Raw genomic sequence first — 18,421 nt, 5'->3', positions numbered from 1 at the left:
CCTCTCCATGAGCATTGGTTCCTCTGATGCCGGGAGAGGAGCGCTGGGCTGGGCCATGCTAGGGGCACCTGCCAGGGGCAACTGCTTTATGTCCCCTCAAAAATCTTAACCCAGGGCCATGGCCTCACTGGCACCCCCCCCCCACAACACCCCTGGTTCCTCATAAGTCTTGGTTTCCAGACCCTTGGTCATCTTGGTTGCACTCCTCTGCACATGTTCCAAGTTTACATTCTATTTCAGAGGGCATGCTTGTCCCTAATTTGTTCTCCTTTAACGTTTAAGTTCCCTTTGAACTTCACTTAGAGAAATAACTGAGCCCTCCAGGACCTCGTGCATTTTTCTCTGCACCAGAATAGGGACTTTTGTCTTGGAGGAAAGAGGGCTGGCTGGAAGGGTCAGGGGAGAAATAGCAGAGGCAGGGCAAATCCCATTTTGTGTCAGGGACAGACTGAAGTGGGTTGCAATTGACTCATAGTGGAACCAGATTATTTCAATATGCTCGAGAGGAATGCATAAATACTGAAGGATGGGGAAATGTAAACATAGTATAAATAAATATATAATGAAGACATCACAATAATATCACTGTCTTCCACACCATTTCAGGAGAAGGGGCCCACACAAGTGTTTGTCTAATATACACATACATACATACATACATGCAGAGAAACAACAAAATCATTGGAATGGAGGAGAACACAGGTAAATTTGACAACTATTGATTTGATATTTGTCTTAAGAAATGTGCTATGATAAAAAATTGTATAGTACATTGAAAAACTTGTGGCTGAAAAATAAGATAAATGAGTATATTAGTATGATATGAATTTAATCTCATTTCTGACTGTTAAGACACAGCTTGTAACGATATGTTGTGTACAATAGTCACATCTTCCCCATTATGTTTAGCCAAGCTTTCTTCACATCCTTGTTGCGCAATGTATATATAATGGGATTCAACAAGGGAGTCAATATGCTATACATCAGTGGGATCAGCTTTGTATTCACCGATGACTGTGTGGGAACAGGTCTCAAATAGGTGAAGATGCAACTACCATAGAACAGAAGAACCACTGTTAGATGAGAAGAGCAGGTAGAGAAAGCCTTTTGCCTCCCTTCTGTTGATCGTATTTTCAAAACACTTGAAATTATGTACACATATGAGAGAAGGATACAGAACATCGGTGTCCAAGCTATGAACAACCCAATGGTTAACAAGAGCTTTTGGTTGAGGGAAATGTCCCCACATGACAATTTCAGCAATGGTGGAATGTCACAATAGAAAGCATCTAGGCGGTTGTCTCCACAGAAGGGTAACTGAAAGGCAAAATAGGTGTGTACGGCAGAGTTGAGAAATCCACCCACCCAGGAGGCAGTAGCCAGCTGCAGGCAAACATTCCTTTTGATAATCAATGAATAGCGCAGTGGGTTGCAGATGGCTACATAGCGGTCAAAAGCCATTACTGCCAAAAGAAGGCATTCAATGCCGACAAAGGAGAAGAAGAAAAACAGCTGGAGCACACAGCCTGTGTAGGAGATGGTGCTACTTTCTGTCAGAAGGAGATCCAACATTTGGGGGATGGTGGTAGTGATGTAGCAGATGTCAAGACAGGAGAGGTTTCCAAGGAAGAAATACATGGGAGTTCTGAGCCTTTGGTCCACTATGGCCATGGTGATGATGAAGGTATTCCACAGCACAGTGAATAAATAGATGATCAAGAATCCACTGAACAGCAAGAAGTGTACCTCCTGCAGATTTTTAAAGCCAAGGATGATGAATTCTGAAAGCTCTGATTGGTTTTTTGCCTCTATATCTGATTCCAAGAGACTAGCATTCAGAGGCATACTGCTTTAAACAGTGGAAGGAGAACTAGGGGCAACTGATAGTCTTTGTCTAAAACTCCTTGAAAGTCATTCAATGGTCCCTCGCAACTCCATAATGCTATGATTCTACATTTAATTAGCTGACAATCACTGTCTCTTTTAACAATGGATTCCGTTGTTTACCTTTGAAGGGGTACTAGCATTTGTCTGTTCTACACCTTGTAGCTTGCAGCTTGATTGCATGTCTCCACACATTTCTACTTTTAATTGACAGAGAGAGACAAACTTCTCCCTATCCACTCTCTTTCTCTGTTTCCCCCCCCAGCCTTCAGTTCAGTTCACCACAATTTTGCATCTGCTTGCATTAAAAAAACAAAAACAAAAAAAAATCACATGAAAATTCAAAGTTGTTTATCTGCATATTCCTCCTAATTTCTGCAAGCAACATTCCCTAATATAATACATTTGCATTTGCTGTTTTCATTAATATATGCATTTCTATGCACATTTCCCCCTAATATACATTTCTTTATTCACATTTTCTTTTGATGGGGTGTGGTGTGGAAAGCCACATTACAGAATTGGAAGGAGCCACTGAGGATCATCTAGTTCAGTGGTTCTCAACCTGTGGGTCCCCAGATGTTGTTGGACTACAACTCCCATCATCCATGAGCTCCGGCCTTGCTAGCTAGGGGTGATGAGAGTTGTAGTTCAACAACATCTGGAAACCCACAGGTTGAGAAAGGCTGATCTAGTCCAACCCCCTCTTCTGCAATGCAGGAATATGCAGCTGTCACATATAGAGATCAAACCTGCAACCAGGGTGCTATCAGCACCAGACTCTAACCAATTGAGCTAACCAGGTGCTTTCTGTGTCAATTGTTCAAACATTGACAACATACCCAAATATTTAGACACTTGAGTGTTCACAGATGGGAAATCCTAATTAGGCTTGGGCTCCCTGACATATGTATATTGATGTTTAAATACACCTACATTTAACATGTCCTCTTCTGAAAACCCTAAAGAAAACCATCGGTATAATCTGGTAGCCACTGAGTCCATCAATTAAATTCACTATGTCATTTAGAAGCACTCTCTCTTATACACAATGGCTTTTAAAGGATGAAATTCAAGAAGTGCACGGTTAGTTGGATTGTCAAATATTATATGTTAACTCTTCTTAGGGGATTTCTAATCTGATTTTTCATATTTCTTTTCAATCTACTGTTGCCTGCTTCAAACCTCTGGCTATCTTATAATTAAGCAATCATGTAAGGACATATAGAATACATGGACAAATTCATTTGCAGCACACAAAAACTAATTCTAATCTATTGGGCAAATATTTGCTTTCCCATATGTGGAAATCCAAACACAAAGAAGATGATAAACACACATGCAACAAAAAAACCACAACAACAACAACAGATGTGGACAAAAGTTCAGAATGTGAGATCCCATGGGTTACCACTAATGTGTGACATTTTATTAAATAATTGTTTTTCATTATCCTTTAAAATGCTTTGTGTCAGAGCCACACTATGGCTGCATACCTGAAGAAAGTTGTCTCTGAGTGAGCATTACTAAACTCATTGAGATAGACTAAGTAGTTATCTGTAAGGTTGCACTTTATATGTCAATTGAAACCACTGGGTCAAGTTATTCATGACTTAAAATAAATATCAATAGGTATTAACTGCAACTAACTTCAGTTGAGCTGTTGGCTCCGAATGAGTTCTCATTCATTTACATACAGATGAAAATTCATAGTATGTTAGAGGTCAGTAGAGAGTCATTCTATATTTGACTACATCACAACTGGTGCCATACCTTTATTCATTTTGATTGCATTTCTTCAATACAAACTAATGATGTGTCCCACTAAATTTCCTTACCTGTGAGATGAGCCTTCTCCCTGTTGGTAGCATTCATTGTGGGTTGCTTGTGGATTTCACGATTTCCTTCTATATATATGCAATAATGCCTTTGGGGATTTCTACCCCAAGGACTTTTCCACCAAGGCAAGACTGCCAGAAGTTTTTCAAAGACCTTTAGCTAGTCAATTGTATCTTAACTAAATCATACAGAAACGTCATGTATGTTTCAAAAAAATAATAATCTTGAATAGTATAGCCACAATTGTACCTAATGTTGCATTACTTTGTAAGGAATACTTGATGTTTGTGTTCATTGTATGTTCCTCTATAAGATTACACACACACACACACACACACACACACACACACACACACAAATGCATTTACAAAAAGAAAAGAAGCAGGGCATTTCCTTGAGAGAACTCTCTGTGTTAACAGGAGTAGCTGTCTTTTCATAAATCAAGAACAATGGTGACCTTAATACAAATATGGGTATACCTTGAATGATGAGCCTCTGGGGCAATTGACAAAGGATTGGGAGGCTCCACAAATGTAACACTCATGTCTAGGGAGGCAGGGATTCCTTGAGGTGGTCCTTCCACTCCAAGTTTGACCCAGCTCAAGTCTCAGCCCCTTGACCCAAACATGGGGCTGAGAATGGATATATGCCCAATGCTTCAGCCAAAGCCTACCTACATCTGGAATGAACAAAGTTGTGGCCAATTTTTAAATCCCATAATGTTGTTCTGTGCAGTTTTTATACCCATCTTACACTAGGCCTTTTCCCCCTGCAGGTAGAGTTCACTGCGATAGGGTGCCAGAAGGATGAATTTGGATAGAGCAGCTTCATTACTGACATTCATTTTATTAGCTTCACAAAATGTTTTTTTATCTATGGACAGAGAGGGGAAATGTATTGGTTGATGTATTTGTGTGTTGCAGAAACTTACATGAGAAAGGAAGAAGTATTTTAATTTTACACTTGCATTGTAATTTTGACTTGTTTCTTTGAAAAGCACACACAAAAAACTACTGTATTTTTCGCCCTATAGGACGCACCGGCCCATAGGATGCACCTAGTTTTTTGGGGGGGAAATCAAGGGAAAAAAATTTATTTCCCCCCCCCAGGTTTGCACAGCCATCCACAAGCTAGAAGAGGGAGACGGAGCGCTCCGTCTCCCTCTTCTGCCTTCAGGGACAGCATCTCTAGCCTCTGTGGGGCAGCGGCTTGCCCCGCTGCCCCCCGAGCTTATGGGGCTGGCGATGGGGAGAAGCAAACTTGCTTCTCCCCCCCGCCAGCCTCCAGATCAGGTCCGGGAATAGCGGGGTGGCGGCGCTCTGCCTCCCCGCTATCCCCCGAGCTTGTGGGGCTGGCGGGGGGGGGGGAGAAGTAAGCTTGCTTCTCCCCCCCCCGCCAGCCTTCAGATCAGGTCGGGGAATAGCGGGGTGGCGGCGCACCACCTCCCCACTATCCCCTGAGCTTGTGGGCTGCAGGCTGCTGCCCGCAAGCCTTGCGAACCTGTGGGACCTCCCGCCGGGCTTGCAAGGATTGCGGATAGCTTCCTGAAGCCTGGAGAGCGAGAGGGGTCGGTGCGCACCGACCCCTCTCGCTCTCCAGGCTTTAGCGAATGCCTGCATTCGCCCCATAGGACGCACACACGTTTACCCTTCATTTTTGGAGGGGGGAAAGTGTGTCCTATAGGGCGAAAAATATGGTATATATTAATGTTGCAACCTGTCAGGAGTCTGGGTGGATGGCCTACAGGGTCCTTCCTAATTCTGGATTACAAATTATTAGTACAGTGGTACCTTGGGAATGGAATCCATGCCGGAGACCCGTTTGCAACATGAAAAGAGTGCAACCCTCCGCTGCGTGTCTGTGCATGTGCGGGTTGCGATTTGCCGATTTTGCGCATGCGCGTGAAGTCATTTTGCACTTCTGTGCATGCGAGCGAGCGGCGTAACCCAAAAGTAACCCTTTCCAGTACTTCCGGGTTGCCATAGGACATAACCTGAAAGAACGTAACATTAAGCAAACGTAACATGAGGTATGACTGTATTACTAAACAGCTTCCACGTACTCTTTCATTTATCTGTAAGTATATAATAATGTAAGCTTTGGGGCGAAGGGAGTTGGACTGCATGGCCCCTAGGGTGCTTTTCAACACTTGATCCCATGAGCACATAGGCTAAGCATAGGTAGCAATATGACTTCAAGATTCTGACAGCCAAGCTCACGACTCCTACATCAGATCTCCAGGGAGACAGCAAGCACCCTGAGATCTTCTTAGTCTTCAGACGCAAAAGCTCCAAGATATTCTGAATCAAACTGCTGTCACTCCACCAATCATTCTTTTCACCTGAATTAATTTCATAAACCTTAGAGTGGCATGGGGTTGATATCTATGCATCTCTGGAGGTCCTGTGCCATGAAGGTTAGGGTTAGTTCTGTTCTGATCAAATGATTTTTAAAGAAATATATCATTCTGGATATCTTTGATACAACAGCTGATACAACATATATCCACTTAGAACAGCAGGGTAGCATCTCTAAACATCTCTATCTATGTGTGAATCAGACAAAAGTGTGAGAAGCAAAGATGGGCATGGGCTACATTTATTGTAAGTAAGTATGTAAACATTTGTATCATATAAAATATATAAATAAATATACAATTGCTATACCTGTAGCAACCCCATTAAGCAAATGATGCTCTTTGTCTTTTGTGATGTCACTCTTTTCACAACAAAATTTCTTGTGGATCATTTCATGGTTTGGGTTCAAGGTCAGGTGCAAAGACAAAAGTGAGAGAGTGAAAGGTTCCATTTGTCCCCCAGAGTTGGGCTTTTTCAAATAAGAAAAGTGATGGGAAAATGCCCTGGGAAGTGTAGGATAACATTTGCCCCAATGCAACACCATCTATCTGCCTTGTAAAGTAATCAGAATGGACTATCAGTAGATAACAGACATAATCCAATCTCCCCACAAACAAATCAGGATGAATGCTGAACAAAGAGGTTTTCTGATAGTGAGGTTTGGGCTTAAATCAACACTGTGAGAAGCCCATTGCAGCTGTTTTTGCCTTGGCTATACTGGTTTCTTCTGCTGTGCATATAAAGTATGTGGAACAGACTAACTTCCTTGGATATGTAAGAGGTAGATACTGCCAAACTGTGTTTTCCAGATCTCTAATTCTTTATTCCATTAATCCAGCAATACCTATATATCAAATAGTTTGCTAATAACAAAGATTTATATAGGTTGATGGTCGTTTTGTTGTTGTTGTTTAAGAATGAATCAGCTGCTTCAACATCTCTGGGGTCTCTGAGGCTGTAAAAGTTCCTAGTCCGTAGATGGTGGTTAGCAAGTCTTTTATCTGGAGATACTGCCATTGAGCATTTATAGGTATTCTATATTTGTCTCATAAGATGGAATATATATAAAATTCATCCTCTTTGCTTATCAGTTGGTATAACGTTAATATACCCAAATTCATCCACCTCTTCCATACAACCATTTCTTTCCTGATTTTTAAAGACAGGAACCCCTTTCTAAAGGTGAGACTCAGCTTACTTTCCCCATCAATTTGAACAAGGCTCCTTTAACATCCTTGTTCCTCAGGCTGTAAATGACAGGGTTCACCATTGGGGAGAAAAAAGCATAGAAAACAGAAGCTTTCTTCTCCTGGTCTGCAGCTCGTTCAGACCGGGGCTGCAAGTAAGTGAAGCTGATGGTGGTGTAGAACAACGTGACAACAGTGAGATGGGTAGCACAAGTGGAAAAAGCTCGTTGCCGTCCCTCTGCTGAGTTTATGCTGAACACCACCCTGGCAATGTGGATGTAGGAGATTACTATAAAAGTGAAAGGCAACATGAGCACAATGACACTCAGGGCAAAGATGAGGACTCTTACTGTATAGGTGTCCATGCAAACCAGCTGCAACACAGCAGGCTCCTCACAAAAGAAATGGTTGATTTGGTTGGGCCCACAGAAGGGGAAATTTATGGTGATAACTGTCAGTGCTGCAGCATTGAATAAGCCACCCAACCAACAGGCTCCTGCCATCTGGATGCATACTTGCATCCTCATGATGGTTGGGTACCGCAGTGGTTGACATATGGCCACGTAGCGATCATATGCCATGAGAGCCAGGATGAAGCACTCAGTCATCCCACAGAACAGCATCAGGATGAGTTGAGCCATACATCTGTTGAAAGAGATATTATTGGTTCTGGAAGCCATATGGAATAGCATCTGGGGGAAAGTGACCTGTGTGCCAAATATATCTAAGAAAGAAAGGTTAGCAATGAAAAAGTACATTCCTGTATGGAGGCGGGAGTCAACCCAGATCAAGAAGATGATGAGGCTGTTGCCAAATAAAGTGATGAGATATATGACTAGGCACAGTGTCAATAGGATACGTTGCAATGTTGGATGACTGGTGAAGCCAAGAAGAATGAATTCATTCACGGAGGTCTCATTCTGAATCCACATATCACCCGAAAGACTCCACCTGCAATGATAAGTGTATCTATAACTGGTGTCCTGATTGAAATTCCATATCACTAAGGAATCACTTGAACATGCTGATGCCACTAAGCTGCAATATGATGTGGTATTGTTCACTGCCCATACAATTTTTCTCTTTTTGGAATCCGCTTGTGTGTTCTAATCATCTCTGTTATTTCTCCTTGTCAAAACTGCTTTTTAAAACAAAACACACACCCAGTGTTTGTTCACCTCACCATCAATCAAACTTCTTATGTCATTTAAAACTGTGCCACTTTCCTCTCTGGATCCCCCCACATCAACTTTATTCAAACTTTTGCCATTGTTTAAAACAGCTACTTCCCACCCTTTCATTACTTCTGCACCCTTGCTTTATTCAAACATCCACCTTTTTCATACCTCTGCAATAATTCAGAGAGGGAAACGATGAGGTGTCCCCAAATATTCTGTTTTTCACACATTGTATTACACGTCTGGTAATATCTATTGTCTTTAACATATATTGTTCAATGTAGTAATTTAGAACATATAATTTATTAATATGCAAATACCCATATGTGCATAATATCAAACAACTGAACTTAACCTTTTCTAACTACGTAATCAACTGATTTGCCTTTAAAATTCTATTCGTTTTAACAGTAAGAGTCATAGCTTTAAAATGAATAAGTATTCTTTTTACTGACATTGATTCGTGAGTTTTCACATCTCTCTCTCCCCCCTCCCCATTTTTTGGATAATTTCTTCACATTTGTTGGCAATCTTTCTTTCTTAATTTCCAGATGTTTAAAGGAAAATTGGCATAACTTGCTTTTTAGAAATCTATCCTAGACCTTAGTAATCACAGCATCTTTTTCTAAGTATCTTATATTCTGTCCTGCATAAGATATGCACTGAAAATGTGGTTCTTGCTAACCCCTTTCCATTACTCACAAAGTGATAACCAACCTACTGCTTCACACATTACATGGGTATAGTAGGGAAACTGATGTTTATGCATTATAATGAGCCTCATATAACTGAAATTCTTAAGTCTAGTTTTAATCTGCTTTTATTTGTTTTTAATTTGTTTGATGGTTCTCTATTGTAGGCTATCTTGAAAATCTAGATTAATAAAATTATGTTTTTTGAAAAGTCCAATTCATGCATAAAGAGGCAAAAATCATGGAGCAAGCTGTCATGTTGAGCTTAGCTCACCTTGGGTCAGACAAGCTAATCAAGACGATATCTGAGCTGGTTGCTGCAACACAAACCTCATAGCTCTTACAGACCACTATTAAGTTCCAAAACCAATAATATAGGAACTTTCACCACTGTAACTAAGCCAAGTTTTACTGCCTGTGCAATTCTTTCTGAATGCTGTATGGAAAAGCACATGAATATCTCCTTTGGAGAGTTTATGAGTAAATCATTTTTAACTTACCAAACGTGCAGTCTTTTTATTGTGGGGAAGAGGGGAACCTTGGAAGGAACTTAGAATTATATATTTTACAGATTTTATAGCCTATATATCTGTACTTTACTTTGCTACATGTTTTGTGATTTTTAGTCCAGCTGGGATTCTGTCACCAAAGAGTACTTGCCCCAGGAATGCTCTTTTATGCCTATCTTTTTTCTTGCCAACAATAGTTCTAACATCATAAACCTATTAGTAATAATTTACCTGCTTTTTACACGAAACACATTCCAGCTGCCATCTGTTTCAGATGAGATAGATTGTTTAAAATGTAGAGCAGAATTGGAAGAAACAACTGTATATTCCCCAGGAATCTCTGGCTTTTAAAAAGTTTGATCAGTGTGTGTGTGTGAAAACTGGAGCAGAAAATAGGAAGTTGGTGGATGACTGGACCATCTAGCATCTTCACAGGCATCAAAATACTATTCACAAGGGTACATTTGATTGAAATATAAATCCATATCTGACTTAGCACAAACTCCTCATTTCCCTGAAGCATTTGAAACAACACAACTCCCTTCAGTTCCAACCTTGTTAACTTTTCCACTCCCTAAGGACAATGAGCACAGAGATTCAATTAAGTTGAGTTTATTTCAAGGGTTTGTTTTCAGGGTATGCAAAGTAGAATCTGGCTCCAAGAGAGCAGCACTAGGCTGGGTGAAGAAGCCCCATGCTGTGCAGGACTTTGTGATCTGGCTATCTTGACAATGATTTCTAGGTCAAGTGTTAGTTCCATGCAACCAGTTTATTAAATAGTATTGTGATTTTCACAAAGCTTTTTGGAGATGCTATCTATTGGAGGTGACTTCTGCTATCTGTTGAACATCCATTCTGATTTGTTTGCACAAATCACATCTCCTACACTCCCCAGGGCATTTTCCTATCACTTTCCTTAACAACAACAACCAAAATCCTATAAGACTCCATTGCTTTCCAAATACTTAGTGTAACTATGGATTCTGTTGCTGTGACTCAGGAACTGTAGCAGGCAGCACTGACAGTTTAACCCACTGAGGGGATGTAATATTTATGTTTTATTTTGTTTTAAATATAGTGCAATACACCATGATAACCTTGTATACAGGGTGTTCATCAGTCAGAGATTTCCCTCTAAACTAAATGCCAGCTTTAGAAAAGGAGTGCAGCAGGGAGAAACGGGTTCAATTCCACCTCACCATCTATTTCAGTCCTGATAATTTCCAGTTCCTTCCCATAGCTGACGGTATTTGCACATCTAAAAACCTTGCATGCTAAATGCAAACATACATTTAATCCCATGTCTAGTTTGTCCTTAGATGGCTCCTAACAAGACACATTCATTGGAACTAAGTCCAGCAGCAGCTACCAGTCATCAGTGGTGCCTAGTCATGTTGACTCTGTGGAACCTCCAGTTTCAGAGACTGTGTAAAACACAGCTGTTGGCTGTGTTTGAGCTTTCCACTCATCTTGTGGCCCAATGAGGGAAACAGGATGCTTGATTTCTTAGTCTGATCTAGCAGTGATCAGTAGACATCTATAGGATTGCACTGTAGCAGTGCTGGCCTGTGGTTAAGAGTCTCCAAGCAGGCACTGGTAGGATTAAATAAAAAGTGGTATATCTCTTTTTTATTACTGGAGAGGTAGCCAACATGTTTCTCTTCAGTTATTTTGCATTTTTGGTGCCATTTGCCCCAAACAACAATTTCACTTGTCTGAGATAATGGGGATTATCTTCCACAATGTTTGAAAGCTGCCACATTGCCAACACCTTCCATAATTTGTTTTGAGTAAACTCTGTTCTGCCACACAACAGATTTATTTTAGCAATTCAATCTTATGTGTCTTTAGACATATAGAGCCTCATCCATAATGGTGCATAATCTGTTTTGAATACATGTTGTTGTTGTTGTTGTTGTTGTTGTTTAGTCGTTTAGTCGTGTCCGACTCTTCGTGACCCCATGGACCAGAGCACGCCAGGCACCTCTGTCCTCCACTACCTCCCGCAGTTTGGTCAAACTCATGCTTGTAACCTCGAAAACATTTGAATACATACAACACACAAATACATGCACACACACACACACACACACAGAGAGAGAGAGAATAGGAGGACTGTAGAAGAAATATGTGGAGTTTATATTCATAGCAAAATATTCATGTCAGGTTTTTGCACAGTAACATAGAATACACAATTGAACGTAACTGGCATTTCAAAACATTTCAGTCAATTTTGTCAACAAGGAATGGTGCATAAGACATAAGAAACAAGTCAGAAACCAGCTGGTACTTTTCAGAAGTTGTGATTACTTTAATCCACAACAGACTCAATGTGTGACTATGATATTCTAAAAGCAAGCATACATTTAAAAAATGAGTGTAGGTCTATAATCTGTGAATGTGTGTTAGATCTATCTATCACCTATCTATATCTATCCATCTATCAGCTATCAACTATCATATATCTATCATCTATCTATTTATTTATCTATATCTATCTATCTATCTATCTATCTATCATCTATCATCTATCATCTATCTATCTATTCTCCTCATATTTATGTATGTCTAATCATGCTTCTCCAGGCACTCTTTACATCCTTGTTGCGTAAAGTGTATATGATAGGATTTAAGAGTGGTGTCAAGACACTGTATATCACTGGAATAAGCCTGGCATAATTTGAGGAGTGACTGCTGTTTGAAGACAGGTAAGTGAAGATGGAGCTGCCATAGTACAAAAGGACTACAGTGAGGTGAGAGGAACAGGTGGAGAAAGCCTTTTGTCTCCCTTCAGAAGACCTTATTTTTAAGACAGTTGAAATGATGTAGGTATATGACAAAAGGATACAAAGTAATGGAGTCCAAGCTATGAAAAGACCAATAGATAGCAAGAGGATTTGGTTAAGGGAAGTATCACCACATGATAGCTTCAGTAGTGGGGGAATATCACAGTAGAAAGCATCAAGGCAGTTCTTCCCACAAAACGGTAGTTGGAAAGCAAAAGTTGTATGCACAGCTGAGTTGAGGAAACCCCCAGTCCAGCAGGCCATGGCTAGTTGGAGACAAATTGTTTTGCCTATAATCAGTGTGTAGCGCAAAGGGTTGCATATGGCAACATAGCGGTCAAATGCCATCACTGCTAGAAGGAGGCACTCAGTGCCTACAAAGGAGAAGAAAAAATACACCTGGAGCACACAACCCATGTAGGAAATGTTGTTTCTCTCAGAGAGAAGGTGAGCCAACATCTGGGGTATTGTGGTGGTAGTGTAGCAAATGTCAAGAAAGGAGAGATTCCCAAGGAAGAAATACATGGGAGTTCTGAGCCTCTGATCCACCAATGTAATTACTACAATGAAGGTATTCCACAGCACAGTGAAAAGATAGATGATTAATAATGCACTGAAGGGAAAAATACGTTCCTCCTGCAGAAGTTTAAAACCTAGGATGATGAACTCAGACAGGCCAGTTTCATTTTGTGCCTCCATACCTTGGCAAATAAACAATTGATTTTCTGTAGAGAAGAGGGAAATGAATTGTGATAATGTTAATAAATAGTGTGACACTGGCATTATATTCAATATAAAGTGCAGAAGATGACAGAGGTATGATTCTGATGGACCTTTCTTTGAGAAGAGATAATCCTTCTGTCTGAGGATAACTCTGTGACATTTCCTGCAAAAGCACTGCGGATTTATCACTGCCAGAAGAAATCCTAGCATACCATAATCAGCTCTTATCCCTAAAGTACTAATATGGAAGGTGATCTATGTAGAGTGCCGTGAATCCAACTGATATTTTCAAATCCATATGGGTCCTTATCACCAAATACTAGCAAGAAGGCTATCAATATGACGTGTGTGGCGAACATTTTTATGGTTAGAGGAGTAAGACAGACTATTGAGAAATAACTGGCTGTTGCAAATATGGAACTCGTGCAATCCCTACGCTTTATCCTTTGAACATAATGAGCAGAAGTTTGAAAGGACTTTTTCTTAAAGCATAACTTTAAGTATACAAATCTATCTTACCTTGGGAACCCTGATCCAATATTATTTTCAGTATGATCTCCAGTTGTAATAGCCATGAAACATTCTCCATTAGATCATTCATCTTAGAAAACTGCATACACAGACCATTGCTAGCACATCTATGCTCTCTGGTTCCAAATCTCTAGCACTGACACTAATTTTTGAAATGGGCTGTGAAGTTTCTGCTCTGCTAGACAGTGAAAGGAAGCAAATTATGTTCCAGCAAAATAGCAGAATTTTGTCTGGATTGTTCCTCATATCTCAGTGCAAGAACCACAAGAAACAATACAGGAGGTTGTTAGTACAGATTTGCGGCAGATGTCACCTGCCTTTCAACTTTCTTGGGCATCCAGTTAGAAGTCAAGCTGAAGAACCCTTCACCTTCACTGATAGGACCCTTGATAAGATCTTGAATTGTGTTGTCACCATAGTTCATACAACACAATGTTTTGAAGCAAATCTGAAGAAACATCTGAGGAATTTCAAGGAACGAAATAGAATTTGATGAAGGCAAATATCACAGTAGTGAGGGTGGTTGAAGCTCTCCACAGCTGAAGTTCTCTTCCAGTTCCCAAGTCACTTCTTGAAGACTAAACCGAAAATAATAACATCACTGTGGCTCCTGATTCATCTCTTCTCTATCAACATCACCTAGTTTAAGATGCTGCCATTCTTGATGGTGCCATTTTCTTTCTAATGTTCTATAAAACAAGAAAATGACAGATATATTATAAATATGGATAAGCGACATATGGTCCAATGAAGTATTTCATCAGGTTGTATAGAAAAGTATGCTTTTGTTGCCTGTGTGGTTTTTCAACCTAGAAGGATTTCAACCTAGAGCAATTTATTAATTTCAGTGAAGCACTGTTGCTTATATAGGCACAAATATGAAGGAGGCCTTTGAGGATTTTCTGCCCAAGAGAAATCCACCCTGTTTTCCAAAGAAAAAGCAGCAAATATTCTGATTGATTGTGAAAATTAATTGGCATGCCTTGAAATAGAACAGAATAATCTTTTAATAAATGTACCTGATGATTAAGATGAACTCAGCCTTCTTTGGCTGTGACTGAGGATAGATGAAGAAGAGTTTGGATTTGATATCCCGCTTTATCACTACCCGAAGGAGTCTCAAAGCAGCTAACATTCTCCTTTCCCTTCCTTCCCCACAACAAATACTGTGAAGTGAGTGGGGTTGAAAGACTTCAAAGAAGTGTGACTAGCCCAAGGCCACCCAGCAGCTGCATGTGGAGGAGCGGAGACGCGAACCTAGTTCACCAGACTACGAATCTACCGCTCTTAACCACTACACCACACTGGCTCTCCAAATAGGAAAATAAAACAACCATATAAAATCAAGGAATTGGAAGTAAAACTGGGTTTTTTATCAAATTATCCAGAAACAGCTTCATACTAGAATAAGAACACAATCCTAATTTTGTCTAGTCAGAAGAATGTCTGGTTGATATCAATAGGGCTTATTCCCAGGTAAGTGGGACTAGGTTTGCAGTCTTATTGAATTGACAACGTTTTTGTTATATTCCTGCTGCCACAGTGACGAAAACAGAGAGAAGAGAGGCCTTTGGTGGTGGTGGACCCCTGGCTATTTATGATCTTCTCACCTTTCTCTCAGGGTTTTGTGACAGTCATCCTTTATTCATCAACATTATCCCCCCACTTCCCACAGACACATTTTAAAGGCTGGAGAATATTTATCAGCCAAAGACCTGGTTGAAGAGGAACATTTTTGACTGGCATCTAAAAATGTATAATGAAGGTGCCAGGTGAACATTCCTGGGGTGAGCATTTCACAAACAGGGAGTCACTACAGAAAAGGCCTGTTCTTGTGTTGCCGCCCTCCAGGCTTCATGTGGAGGAGGCATGTGAAGAAGGGCCTCAGATGATAAATGCAGAGTCCAGGACGGTTTATATGGGGAGAGGCGGTTCTTGACGTATTGCCGTCCTGAGCCGTTAAGGTCTTTATAGTCAAAAGCAGCACATTAAATTGGACCCGGAAGCTATTTGGCAGCCGTTGCAGTCGAGCCAGATGTCAGGCTTAAGAGAATTGGCTTCCTCGCCCATGGTGGTAAATAAGAAGATCAAACGAAAGGAACGTCTTACCAGTTAGATTTTTTAATAATCACAGTGAGAGAGAAAAAGAACACAACTCCCTAGAAATGGTGGTGCTCCCAATTAAGGCTCCCTCCCCCACCCTCCATCCCTATTAATTTACGTTACTCCTATGTCTTGTAATCTGATTTTGTACCCTCTGCACTTTCTATTTTAACACTTTCTGGGCTCTCTGTGTCTTTGGGGAAGGGAGGGCTGAATGCTGTCCAGAGACTAAATCTGTTAACCATCTATCTTCCACTGCTTCTTCTGCTGGCAGTCCCCCACCCAGTATTTCCCAGCTTCTGCCTTCTGAACTATTCCCCTCTGCAAACCACTGTTCCAAATCTGTACTATCCACCTGCTCCTGCAAAGATTCAGGATCAGGGAGAGGGGGTGTCTCCCACCATTCTTCCTCAGTGCAGCCCTCCTCAGCACGGTCCCTGACACCAGGATTGGTGTAATATGCCCCAACTGTCTTGTCCTGGTGAGCAACCTGGCCTCTGAATTCTGCACCAGCTGAAGCTTCTGAATTGTCTTCAAAGACAGCCATACATATAATGTGTTGCAGTAATCCAACCTAGAGGTTACCAGAGTATGGACAACAGAAGTCAGGCTACCCCTGTTCAGATAGGGACATAGCTGGGCCACCAGCCGAAGCTGATGGAAGATGTTCCATGCCACCAAGGACACCTGAGCCTCAAGTGATAGCAGAGCATTTATGAGTACCCCCAAACTACATACCTGCTCCTTCAGAGGGCATGTACAACTTGCTTAGAATTGGCTAAGCTTAAAAAAAAAAAGAATTGGCTAAGCTTTTCTTCTTTTTTAGTGTTCTATCTGAAATAATTGCTATAAGTAGTAGTATATTTATCATTTGAGTTCATTGAAATGATGAATAAATTCAAAACACTTGATCCTTGAAAGAGCAGCAAGTTAAAGCAATACTATAGACCAGGGATAGGAAATTTCATATCTGGTGACTCAAGCACACACAACCTAATGATGACAAACAGCTGGTAGTTTATTTCTTTATTGACAAAGCATAGTAGCTCCTGAGGTGCACTAAACACACACACACACACACACACACACACACACACACACACACACATTCCTGGTGGGTAGGCAGCTGGCACCCCTCCCCAGGCTTGTGCTCTGAGCTGGACTGCTGGAGCAATGTGTGGCCACGCACAAAAGCAAACCTTAGTACACGTATCTAACAGTGCAAGTGCAAGCACCCTGTGACTTCTTCTACATAGAAGCTGTCGCTGTGCTTGCCTGTTCAAATCCTTCCTGTTCCTGGAAGACAGAAGGACTGCCCTGCCTGGAGCTCCTCTCCATTAGCATTGCTTCATCTGATGCTGGGAGAGGAGCGCTGGACCGGGCCACACTAGAGGTGCCTGTCAGGGGCAACTGCTTCATGCCCCTTCAAAAATCTGCACCCAGGGTCTATCAGGACATTCCTCGGGGTGTAGGCCCATACAACACTTCGACCCACATCCGTAGATGTGAGCACGCGTTAGCAGAAGGTAAATGACATTTCCATGCACTGCTCTGGTTTCGCCAGAAGCAGCTTAGTCATGCTGGCCACATGACCCGAAAAAACTGTCTGCAGACAAACGTCGGCTCTCTTGGCCAGTAAAGCGAGACGAGCGCCGCAACCCCAGAGCCACAACCCCAGAGTCGTCCATGACTGGACTCAATTGTCAGGGGTCCTTTAGCTTTTACCTTTACTTGTCCCTAGCTACTTATGTTCTCCTTTAATGTTTAAATATTTAGAGAAATAACTGAGCCCTCCAAGACCTTGTGCATTTTTCTCTGCACCAAAATAGGGACTTTTGTCTTGGAGGAAAGAGGGCTGACTGGAAGGGTCAGGGGAGAAATAGCAGAGGCGGGGCAAATCCTATTTTGTGTCAGGGACAGATTGAAGTGGGTTGCAATTGACTCATAGTGGAACCAGACTATTTCAATATACTTGAGAGGAATGCATAAATACTGAAGGATGGGAAAAGGTAAACATAGTATAAATAAATATATAATGAAGACATCACAATAATTTCACTGTATTCCACACTGTTTCAGGAGAATGGGCCCACACAAGTGTCTGTCTAATATACATATACATATATAAAAATAATAATAAAAAATGTCCAGTCTCTAAGGTGCTACGGGACATTATATATATATATATATATATATATATATATATATATATATGCAGGTTTTGGTGTCCTCGGGTATCTTCCCGTGTAAAAGTTGGGGTGTCTAGGCGACGTTTCGACGAGGTCTCACTCGTCATCTTCAGGCTGGTGCTTTCGGCTTCTTGTTACTGGAACAGAGCTATATATATATATTTCTACTGCATCGGACCAACACGGCTACCTATCTGAATCTAGATACATATACATTACAGAGAAACATCAAAATCATTGGAATGGAGGAGAATACAGGTAAATTTGACAACTATTGATTTCATATTTGTCTTAAGAAATGTGCTATGATAAAAAATTGTATAGTACATCGAAAAGCTTGCAGCTGTAAAATAATACAAATGAATATATCAGTATCATATGAATTTAATCTCATTTCTGACTCTGTTAAGACACAACTTGTAACGCTATGTTGTGTAGAATAG

At 41.0% G+C, this 18,421-nt stretch overlaps 3 protein-coding genes across 3 annotated transcripts; all 3 read right to left on the bottom strand.

Annotated features, from left to right (window-relative positions):
• Nucleotides 1-885: 885 nt before the first annotated feature.
• LOC114582987 (olfactory receptor 5V1-like) lies at nucleotides 886-1,845 on the bottom strand. Its single transcript, XM_028704333.2, has one exon. It carries the CDS (start codon nucleotides 1,843-1,845, stop codon nucleotides 886-888), a length of 960 nt encoding a protein of 319 aa, XP_028560166.2.
• A 5,424-nt stretch (nucleotides 1,846-7,269) lies between these two features.
• Nucleotides 7,270-8,199, bottom strand: LOC114582988 (olfactory receptor 2D3-like). Its single transcript, XM_028704334.2, has one exon. The coding sequence runs from the start codon at nucleotides 8,197-8,199 to the stop codon at nucleotides 7,270-7,272; it is 930 nt and encodes a 309-aa protein (XP_028560167.2).
• Nucleotides 8,200-12,204: 4,005 nt separating this feature from the next.
• Nucleotides 12,205-13,131, bottom strand: LOC114582989 (olfactory receptor 5V1-like). The gene has a single exon (XM_028704335.2). It carries the CDS (start codon nucleotides 13,129-13,131, stop codon nucleotides 12,205-12,207), a length of 927 nt encoding a protein of 308 aa, XP_028560168.2.
• Between the last annotated feature and the right edge of the window lie 5,290 nt (nucleotides 13,132-18,421).

This window comes from Podarcis muralis, chromosome 13 (assembly GCF_964188315.1).
Source record: "Podarcis muralis chromosome 13, rPodMur119.hap1.1, whole genome shotgun sequence".
Lineage (NCBI taxonomy): Eukaryota > Metazoa > Chordata > Lepidosauria > Squamata > Lacertidae > Podarcis > Podarcis muralis.
This window is presented reverse-complemented; position numbering and strand designations above follow the sequence as displayed.

Bases quoted from the DNA above. Each gene is read 5' to 3' on its own strand.
- LOC114582989 (XM_028704335.2), bottom strand. From the start codon at position 13,131: ATGGAGGCACAAAATGAAACTGGCCTGTCTGAGTTCATCATCCTAGGT.
- LOC114582988 (XM_028704334.2), bottom strand. From the start codon at position 8,199: ATGTGGATTCAGAATGAGACCTCCGTGAATGAATTCATTCTTCTTGGC.
- LOC114582987 (XM_028704333.2), bottom strand. From the start codon at position 1,845: ATGCCTCTGAATGCTAGTCTCTTGGAATCAGATATAGAGGCAAAAAAC.